Below are 9,748 nucleotides of genomic sequence, written 5' to 3' on the forward strand. Positions count from 1 at the left end.
TGTGGCCATGGTAAAGAAACCAACACGGGCATCTTTCACTATAAAAACCAAATCTTTTATGTAAAAAATAAACCTAAACAAAACCCACAACCCCCGCTGCCATGCTGTGACAATACAAAAGGCCGAGTCCCCAAACACCGTGAAAACAGAGTTGCTGGATCCAAATATATAGAAATTGTTGACTGAGGAGATTGGAAATAGCACCTTGCTGGTCCCCCCGCCCCTCCCCAGAGTGACCCAAAACCACCACCTGTGCTCCAAGCCCAGGGACACCTCAGGCTCTGCCTGCCACACACATCAGGAGCCCCCTCCTCAGCCCTGGTAGCCAGGGACCCCCCACCTGTTGCAGCAGCCCCCCCAGTGCACCCCCAGAGCAGGAGCCCCTCAGCCCCTGCTGTCCATCCAGAGCGTGGGGTCCGGTGGCACTGAGCAGCAATCCCCAGGACAGGGTGGGCAGAAGGGGGTCTCCAAAATCCAATCTCAAACCGGTATTGAGAGGAAAAAAACACTTTTCTGTCTGTGCTGCAGGGTCAAGTAACGAAAAGAAACAAAAAAGGGGCGGGGGAAGAAATGGGGAATGAGCAGGAGCTGCATCCTGAGCCCTCCCAGGAGCCGGCGAGGCTCCTCCTGCAGCGGCCGCCCGAGTGTCCCCCGGCCCCGGATCGGAGTGAGCACGGTCCCTGTGCTGTCCCCTCGCGGTCCCCGCGCCGGTCTCAGTCCCGTGTCACGGAGCAGGCGAAGGCGGCTCGGGGGAAGCTGAGCCGGGGCTCGCAGCCGGCTGGGCGGTGCCCGAGGGCGGGCGGTTCTTCCCCAGGAGCCGGGCAGGGAGAGGCGGAGGGGTGCGAGGGCGGGGGGAGCCTCTTCACTTGGCTGGTTTGGTGATGATGCGAGTGGAGAAGTCAAAGAGGTCCTTGTTGATTTTCCGGAGGTTGCTCACCTCCTCCTCCAGCTCGCTCACCTGGATCGTCAGGTGCTCCTGGTCTCCCACCAGGTTCTGTGACACAAAAACACAACAGACCAGTGTCAGGGCCTCAGCTCTGACAGGCACAGGCTGCTGCTCCTTCCCCAGCAGTAAACACCAAACCCTTCAGTCCCCTCCCTCCTCCTCCTCCTCAAAGTGCACCCCTCGTGCCCATGGCACCAGCAGATTTTAGGGCTCTTTTCCCCTGTTCCGGTGTCCCAGCTTGCTCGGGGCCCCATGAGTCAGATCAGCTGACAAGGATCCCCTCAAGGGGTCAGTACCCAATTCCCAGCCTGGGAGCAGCTCTCACCTTTTCCCTCGTCGAGTACATCTGTGAGTACATCCTCTCTGCCTTCTCCAGGTAGCTCTGCCCAGGCTCCTGCAGGGACCAGAATGGAGGGGTTGGCAGAGCAGACACAGACCCTCTCCCCATGCCCCCGGACTGGGTTCCCCATGGGAGGGAGCCTGGGTGATCCATCCTGCTGTCAGGCAAACAGCCCCTTGGCCTGCTGCCACCAACCAACAGGGAGCTAATCCATCAGCTCTGGGCAGAGGCAGACACTGACAGTGGGGAGCAGAGAGGCTTGGATGGGTGGGCTGTGACCCTCCCTGCCTGGGGACAGCCAAGGAAATGGTGGGGACAGCAGAGCCAGCCCACGCTGCAGCACGGGGCCGGGAGGACAAATGACTGCAGCAGCCAGGATGGGCAGGAAGCAGGAGGGAACAGAAACGGGTTCCACCAGCTGGAGGAGAAGCTTTTCTGTGGCACAAGCCCTCCTGGATGCCTGTCCCCCCTGGCCAGTGCCCCCAGTACCTGCTGGTGCAGCCCCAGGCGCAGCGTCACCCCCTCGGCGCCCGGCTCGTCGCTGCTCTCGGTGCCGTGCAGGTGCCTGCTGAACTTGGGCAGGGGCACGCTGGGCTTCCCCTCGGGGTTGAACATGTTGGCAGGGGCCAGCACGATGAAGGCGTTTGTCACCGGACCTGCAGGGGCAGAGGGGACACGTCAGGCTGGACCCTGGTGGGTTTGAGAGGCTTTGGGCAGCCCTGGCACAGGAGTCTCTGCTCTCCCTGCCCGGGGCTGCAGCTCTCCGGGCTGGCTGTGACCCCAAAAGAGCAGAGCCCGACCTCCCCCCACCTTGAGCTGCCATCCATCAGCAGCTCTGTGCTGCCACAATCCACGGCAGAGCTGATGAGTGCGTTAATTACTGCATTGTGTTAATTACTGCACTTACCCGCCCCCTCCCAGCTGCTGTGAGCTCCCACTGCTGTCCCCCACGCCCTGTCAGGCACAGCAGCCCCCAGCCCCCCTCCAGCAGGCAGGGCACTGCTAGCACAGCCCAGCCATCCATTTCCCCTGGCCAAAGGCAAGGTGAAGATGGTCCACGTGCAGCTGAGAGGCTGCCAGGGCTGTGAGAAGGGTGCAGGGTGAGGGAGGGGACACGGCGGGGCCTGGGGAGGCTCAGAGCTGCTGGAGGACACAAGACACAAGCAGCTCTGACATGGATGAAGGCTCTGTTATCACCATCCACCCCTCCAGAGCCTGCTCCTAAATCTGATCCTCCCAGAGCTCAAGCTCTGCTGAGTGCCTGGCCCCAAACCTGCTCCTGGCCAACTCTGATGGCTTCACTCCCTCCTTAAAGAGCAGATGATTGTGCTCCATCAGTGACATTCCCTCTGCACTGGCAGCTCATGGAGCAGTTTGAAAGGAAAGATGGAGAGGAGAAAACCTCAGGAGTGAACCCAGAGTTCCCCAAACCTGGTCACCACCTGGACACAGCCCTCACAGCCATTCTGGGGCCCCAGTGCAGATGCAGATCCTGCACAAGATCACCTTGCCCCAGGCCAGCCTGGGCATGGAGACCAGGCTTAGCTGGGGGGAAATAAACAAATGACCCAGCTTCAGAGACAGAGCTGCCAGCAGCACACATCAGCCAGAGCATCCCAGGATGGCCTTGCAGGGGGAGCCCTGGGGATGGTCTGTGCCACGCTGTGTTTGCAGTGACAAGCATGGCACAGACCATCCCGAGGGATGGCACAGAGCTCGTGTGACAGGATGGGAATTGAGGCCCAGAGGGATCTGGGGGCAGCACTGGCTCCCAGGCTCATCCCACAGGTCTCCTGCTTCCCCCCAGAGTGGTGGCAGCCATGCAGGGTGACTGGGAGCAGCCCTGCCTCGCCAGCACTGCCACAGCTCACTGCCCAGGAGCAGCAGTGCCTGACTTCTCAAAGTTCACCCACTCTGCCCCTGCCAAGGACAAGCCACCCTTGGGGACAGAGCCCCCTGCACCAGCCTGGCCCTGAGCCACACTCCAGCTCCTTGGATTTATCTGCAGCAGTGTCAAGGGGAGGGCAGGGGGTCCTGTGTGCCCCCAGCCACCCCCATGCCCAGCAAGCAGAGGGACAGTGCTGTCCCAAGGACACTGGGCCAGAGGCTGCTGTCACATCACCATGTCAGAGCCCTGTCACCTCTGCCTTGGGGAGGGAGCAGCAGGGACAGACCTTGCTGGGGGGCTCATGAGAGGCCAAGCAGGGGACAGGGATCCACAAGAGGGGGCTGGGTTGGGGCAGCAGATTCCCCCACACTGCGAGGCTGCAGGGCTCTGTGGGGACTCCAGAGCCAGGGCACAGCTCAGGGGTGCTGGAATCCCAGCCTATTCCTGGGCACACGCAGCCATGCCAGTGCCAAGGATGCCAAGGAAGCCAAATCCCTGCCCACAAGCAGCAGAGAGCCAGCAGAGCACCCACAGCTTGGGGTCAGCCTGGTCCTGCTCCTCCTGGGAAGAGCCTGGTCTGTCCATTCTTTCCTGCAGCCTCAGGAGGACTCCAGTGCCTGGCTCACAGCCAAAGCCCGGCCCCCCCTCCCCTCCTAGGATGACTCACAGCTCCATTTGGTTTGTTTTCACCCTCTAGTGCCAGCCAGGCTGGATAAGCACTGCAGTGGGTCCCAATTAGGGATGGTCCTTGGCAGCCAAAGGGAAGAGGAAAAGGGTCTGCAGGCAGCCTGGCTTGCAGAGACTGCCCTGAGGCAGCAGCTCAGTCACCACAGAGGAACAGGGACTGGCTGCCCCCACCATCACCTCTGGGAGGGGTTTGGGCCATGCCCAAGGCAGCCCCACTGGTCATTGCAGCACCAGGGGCCAGAAACCATCACAGCTGGGGGAGGAACTCAGTTAACAACAGGAGGGGTAAATCCCCCACTGCTCTGAGGTAGCTGAGGCACCCAACTGCTGCTCCTGCAATTTACTGGAGCCATCAGACTGAAATCCCAGACAGCTGCTCATATGGCATTCACTTCAGGCCCCATGAGCTCACTGCTGGGGTCACAGAGCTGTCTCCCCTCCAGACACAGCTGGGGTGCATGTGGGGTGACTGCTCCCTCGGGAAAACAAGGAGGAGGATCCCGTGTGGCCTCAGTGACAGGGTGAAATCCATGACTCACTCCTGACAGTGCACAGGGGGTTGTTAACACACGGGGCAAGGTCAGGGCACCGCTCCAGACAGCCCAGGCTCCCTCCAACGCCTCTGCCCTTCCCAGGGCGTGAAGCAAGGGGCAAAACCACACCTGGAGTGCCCAGGGCAGCACAGGTGAGACACTGGGCCTCTGGCAGTGAGGATCCTGGAGATAAGGACATTCCTACCTTTGTGATTCATCGTCTTCAGGCACTGCTTGCTCTGGATGTCCCACAGCCGGACGGTTTCGTCGTGAGAGCCCGAGAGCAGCAGGCTGCCATCTGTGGAGACTGACAGACACGTCACCTGGTTCCTGGAATGGGGAAGAGGATGTTTAAACTCAGGATGACCCCAGGAGTGCCAGGAGCTGGTGAGGTGGGCAGATGGTGGCTGGCAGGTACGTCTGGTTCCTCACCTGTGCCCTTTGAAGATCTTCCCGTTCTCCCGCTCTGTCTGGAAGGTCCGGTCTCTCTGAACTGGCTGAAGAAATTCAGGAAGGAAGGGAAAGGGGTTAAAATTCAGGAAGGCTGAAACCAGCAGGTTCATCACCTGGAGGGGGCAGAGGAGACACAGAGGAACCAGGCCCTCCCGTGCCCTGGCAGGTCACACCAGTCCCAGCAGGGAGGTGACAGTGGCTCGGGGTGACAGGGCACACCTGCAGCCCCACACACTCACCCAAGCACAGAGGTCGACCTGGAAGATGGAGCCATCCATGCCCCCACAGAACATGTGGTACTCAGAGAGGTCCAGAGTCACAGCCATGATCCCCACGTCGAAGAGCACGGAAAGCAGGAGCTCCCCAGATGAGATTTCCCAGAGCTGGAGTGAGAGGGGACAGGAGAGTCAAGGGAGAGAATGTTAATGGCAGGATTGGAGGAGCACTGATATCCTGAAATCCCACACTGGTGTTCCAGCTGGGAAACTGAGTCCAAGGCAGAACCCAGGATCAGCCTCTGTGAGCAGCAGAGAAGTTTCCCAGGCAGCTTCAAAACAGCTCTGAACCCTCTCTGTGGCCATCCTGCCCCCAGGGCATCCCCTCCCCACAGGCTCCAGCCTGCTCTGCTCCCTGTGGACATCAGCAATGGAAAACTGAGGCTGACCCCGACATTCCCAGGACAACAGGGACTGCAGCAGTCCAGCCTGGGGGCAGGTGCAGAGAAACTGCTGTTGTTGGAGAGGCAGAGCCCAGGTCTGGCAGCTCTGAGTCACTGCAGAGACAGCCAAGAAATGAAGCCACTGCAACCCGGCAAAGCTTGAGGACAGGGACAGCTTCCTGCTGGCTGGCAAGAGCCTGGCTGTGACCCCAGAGGGTCTGGCACCTGTGAGATGAGCCTCACCTTGGCTGTCTGGTCGAGGGAGGCGGTGGCAGCCCGTGCCAGGGGCCCTCCAAAGCCGCAGCACAGGTCGGTGATGGGGAGGCTGTGCCGGGACCAGACGTGCCGGGGGTCAGGGATCTGGGAGGGCTCTGCCTGCAACACGCTGTGGGGAGAGCAGAGACAGGCAGGTCAGCCAGGACAGAGCCCCATGGGGAGCTGGGCCAGGCTCTGATCCCACTGGGAACGCCTCTCCTGGCTGCAGGGACCAAGTGGGACATGGGAGCTGCTGGCAGCCACGGCTCATGGATGCTGAGGCTGAGATCCCTCTCCCACAGGGACAAAGAGCCTGGGTAAAGGGCACAATCCCCTCTGTGTCACTCAGGGAAAGAAGTCAGAACCATCTGCCTGTTCCTAAGAAGCTCCCAAGGAAAGGTTCCCTGCCCAGCAGGAGGGCACAGACACAGCTGTGGGCTTAGAGGGATCTCCTGCTCCAAAATCCCTGTGCCCCCCTTACTTGTAGAGGTTCCACACCAGGGCCAGGCAGTCCTTGGCCCCTGAGAGGAAGTGGCTGCTGTCATCAGTGAAGCAGAGGCACGTGAGGTCCTGGTAGTGTCGGTTCAGGATGGCCAGGAGGTTCCCATTGGACACCTGCAGTGAGAGGAAGGGCAGGAGGGAGTCAAGGATGTCTTGGGATCATGTGGTGCCCTGCCCTTGGTGCAGTGAGGGGAGAAAGGTGGGTTCTGTTCCACCTCAGGACAGTGACTGACACCTGAACTCAGGACCACAGGGAAATTCAGCACATGGCAGTGGAAGAGGTCCTGGCACTTTAAATCTGGAACCCAGTGATGCCAGAGCTGCTCCTCTGGTCAAGTCACAAGTGTGCAGTAAAGATTTCTTCACTCTTAATATTCATATTACTTTGGTGGCTTCTTCCCTCCTCCCACAGGTCCTCAGGAGGTGGCAGAGGGGTTATGAGAGCTGCAGGACACCCCAGGGGTGGCTCAAGGTCCTGGGCCAGCAGAGGCTTTAGGGTGGACAAGGAATCCCCCAAGCCTTTCTTATTAAAAGCAACACTGCAGATGGGGAGGGAACCAAGAAGAGAAAAAGCCTCAAATAAAATAAGAGTCTGCTTCTTCTCATGGTCAGAATTACACCAAAAAATCAAAGCAAACCTCAATTCAAGGGGTTTCAAAAGCCAACTCTAGGGGCTGGTTTCAGCTCCATGATGGTTTCCTCTCCAATGTGCCAGAGGGACAGTGCCATACCCTGGAACATGTCTGAGGGTGACAGGAGCTGGAGTAGGGCCAGCATGGAGCATCACAGGCAGCAGCTCCCACTGCTGGCTCAGCCTCGGGGATGTTTTTCCAGCTACAAACACATTGGCACAAACAAACCCTGATGGGTTCAGGTAGAGCCACTCACACCATGAGGCTCAAACCTCCAGGTGAGGCATCCTGGGGTTTAATCCTGGGCTCAGGACAAGATTCTGCTTTCATTTGCTCAGTGGTGTGCTGGGAACACAGCAGTAATCCCAAATTAATCCAGCAGTAATTAACCAGCAGGACAATGACCAGAGCACAGCAGGGGCTGCTGGCACCCAGGGCACACACAAATACTCAGCTGAAATGTGGGAGAAGCACTGAAAGAAAACCAGATTCTGTGCTGCTGCCTCGTGGAAGTAATGCCTGATCCCCGAGGCACCAGAGATGCCTGGAAAGAGGAGAATGAGGCAGAGTGAAGCCTCTCCCTGAATTCCTCTCACTCCTACTTCAATGAGCTGCTCGTGGGCTGAGAGCAGCACAGCCTTTATCCCAGGATCAGGAGTTACAGACATTGGAGGGATGGGGACCCTGATCCCAGGATCAGGATTCACAGACATTGGAGGGATGGGGACCCTCCCTGACTGTGCAGGGTGTGAGTGTGAGTGCCCCAGCACCCTGTACCTCCCACAGACCGTGCAGGGTGTGAGTGTGAGTGCCCCAGCACCCCGTAGTACCTCCCACAGGTAGATGCTCTCGGCGACGCCCGCCAGGACGTAGAGCCCGTTGGGAGAGGCTGTCAGGCAGGTCACAGGCCCGGGACAGATGATTTTCTGCTGCAGCTGGTCCTGGCACAGAGAGAGCACAGCGAGGGCTCAGAGAGGGCAAGGGGCTGCAAGCAGGGACCCCCAAGATGGGGGCTCAGGGGGATCTCTGTGAACAGAGGGATGGGGGGCACCGCACAGGGTGATGGGGGTCGGAATAGAGGGAGGGGGGCCCTGAGGGTCCAACAGGGGACACGGGGGGGGGGTCTCTGCAGAGAATTGGGCCATGAAGGGGTGTCTGAGCACAGAGGGGAGTCTCCACGAAAAGAGGGGCCGGGGGGGAGTCTCTGTGGAGAGAGGAGCCATGAGGGGGTCTGACCATGGATTTGGGGGGGCTCTGCAGACGGAAGAGCTCCTCATCACAGGGCCGGGGGATCCTCAGGAGGGGTGGCCCCGTCACATCCCCCACGGGGCCCGGAGTCCCCCCGCGAAGCCCGGGGCTGTCCCCCGAGCCGAGGCCGCCCGGGCCCGCCCGCCGCGCCGGTACCTTCCTCTGGAGCTCCCAGACGTTGATGTAGCTCTTGCCGAGCTGGGCCCCCAGCAGGTGCTCGCCGCCCAGCAGCGCCAGCCCGCGTGGGCCGCTGTTGCCGCCGCGGTAGCCGGGCAGAGCCGAGCCCGAGTGCAGCTCCCAGACCGAGCAGTTGCAGAGCGGCCCCGCCGCGTCCGACACCAGCGCCACCTCCATGGGCGCCGCCATCTTCGCGGTCCGCCAGGGCCACAGAGAGCGCGGCCGCGGCCCAGAGCGCCGCCTCCGCCGCCCGGCACTGACCAATCAGCAGCGGCGCCGCCGCGGCCGCGCAGGGCGGGAGCTGCGCACGCGGCAGGAAGCTCAGCAGGGCCCGCCCCGGTCGGTGCTGGATGGGTGACACGAGATACTGCGTGTGCACATGGGACCCCATGGACACCCCACACCTTATGGGGACCCTGTGGAGACCCCACAGCCTTATGGGGACCCTATGGACCTCCACAGCCCTATGGGGACCCCATGGACACCCCACAGCCTTATGGGGACCCTATGGACACCCCACACCCTATGGGGACCCTATGGACCTCCACAGCCCTATAGGGACCCTATAGATCCCCCAGACCCTATGGACCTCCACAGCCTTCTAGGGACCCCATGGGCACCCCACGGCCTTATGGGCACCCTGTGTGTACCCCATAACCCCTATAACCCCCACAGCCCCATAGGGACCCCATGGACACCCCACAATCCTACAGGCACCCCATAGCTTCGTGAGAACCTCATGAGCACCGCACAAAACCAAAGATGCCCTGGATAGCTCCCAATCCTATGGACACCCCACAATCCTACAAGCACCCCACAGCCCTATGGGGAACCCATGCACATCTCATAATCCTATCATCACCCCATAAATCCATTGATACCCCACAGTCCCACAGGGATACCCCAAATCCATAAGGAAATCCTATGGGCACCCCTAAGGCAAGAAACCCCAAACACCACAACTTTTTTTTTTTTTTTTTTAATATTTCTTCACTTTACAGGGTTACAATTGTCTTAAATATTCTGACGTTTAAATACAATCTGTATAATAATGTTATTATAAAATGTAAACTTTCAGTGTTTTTTAAGTTTATTTTCTCTTTTTTTTTTTTTAATTTTTTAAATTTTTTTTTTAATAATAATCAAAAAGTCTCAATACCTGAATGTTTTGCAAAACTGAAATCTTTCACCGGGGCCCCAGGTGCGCCCGAGGCCGCCGCGCTCAGAGGTAGAATGTGGTTTATTTTTTTATTCCTTTTTTTTTCTTTTTTTTTGTCTTTTGTGGTTTTTTTTTCTTTTCTCATTTTCCTTTTTTACCTGAGTTAAGATATGCAACGCTGGGGGGGAGGGGGGGCGGCTGCAGCTGGGGCCGCTCCTTTGAGTTTAATTTTCTTTCCAAACCCCCCCCTCCCCCCCACCAAAAAAAACTG

At 59.1% G+C, this 9,748-nt stretch overlaps 1 protein-coding gene across 1 annotated transcript; it reads right to left on the reverse strand.

Moving 5' to 3' along the window:
- Window positions 1-33: 33 nt before the first annotated feature.
- On the reverse strand, window positions 34-8,549 carry WDR18 (WD repeat domain 18). The gene is made up of 10 exons (XM_071452162.1): window positions 8,298-8,549; window positions 7,724-7,834; window positions 6,242-6,375; window positions 5,749-5,890; window positions 5,087-5,230; window positions 4,827-4,891; window positions 4,600-4,724; window positions 1,776-1,942; window positions 1,272-1,340; window positions 34-994 (listed from the first exon to the last, which is right to left on the reverse strand). Exons 1-10 carry the CDS (start codon window positions 8,505-8,507, stop codon window positions 863-865), a joined length of 1,299 nt encoding a protein of 432 aa, XP_071308263.1. The 5' UTR covers window positions 8,508-8,549; the 3' UTR covers window positions 34-862.
- Between the last annotated feature and the right edge of the window lie 1,199 nt (window positions 8,550-9,748).

The sequence above is a fragment of the Agelaius tricolor genome, unplaced genomic scaffold (genome assembly GCF_023055355.1).
Source record: "Agelaius tricolor isolate 1412-34295 unplaced genomic scaffold, bAgeTri1.0.p SCAF_33, whole genome shotgun sequence".
NCBI classification, from domain to species: Eukaryota; Metazoa; Chordata; class Aves; order Passeriformes; family Icteridae; genus Agelaius; species Agelaius tricolor.

What these genes read in the sequence shown, in the direction of transcription:
- WDR18 (XM_071452162.1), bottom strand. Translation starts at nt 8,507, where the DNA reads ATGGCGGCGCCCATGGAGGTGGCGCTGGTGTCGGACGCGGCGGGGCCG. An exon ending in CCCTCGACCAGACAGCCAAG is followed by an intron (nt 5,231 to 5,748) that starts GTGAGGCTCATC and finishes CTCTCACTCCAG; the next exon opens with CTCTGGGAAATCTCATCTGG. An exon ending in GCCTGGGGCTGCACCAGCAG is followed by an intron (nt 1,341 to 1,775) that starts GTACTGGGGGCA and finishes TGGTCCCTGCAG; the next exon opens with GAGCCTGGGCAGAGCTACCT.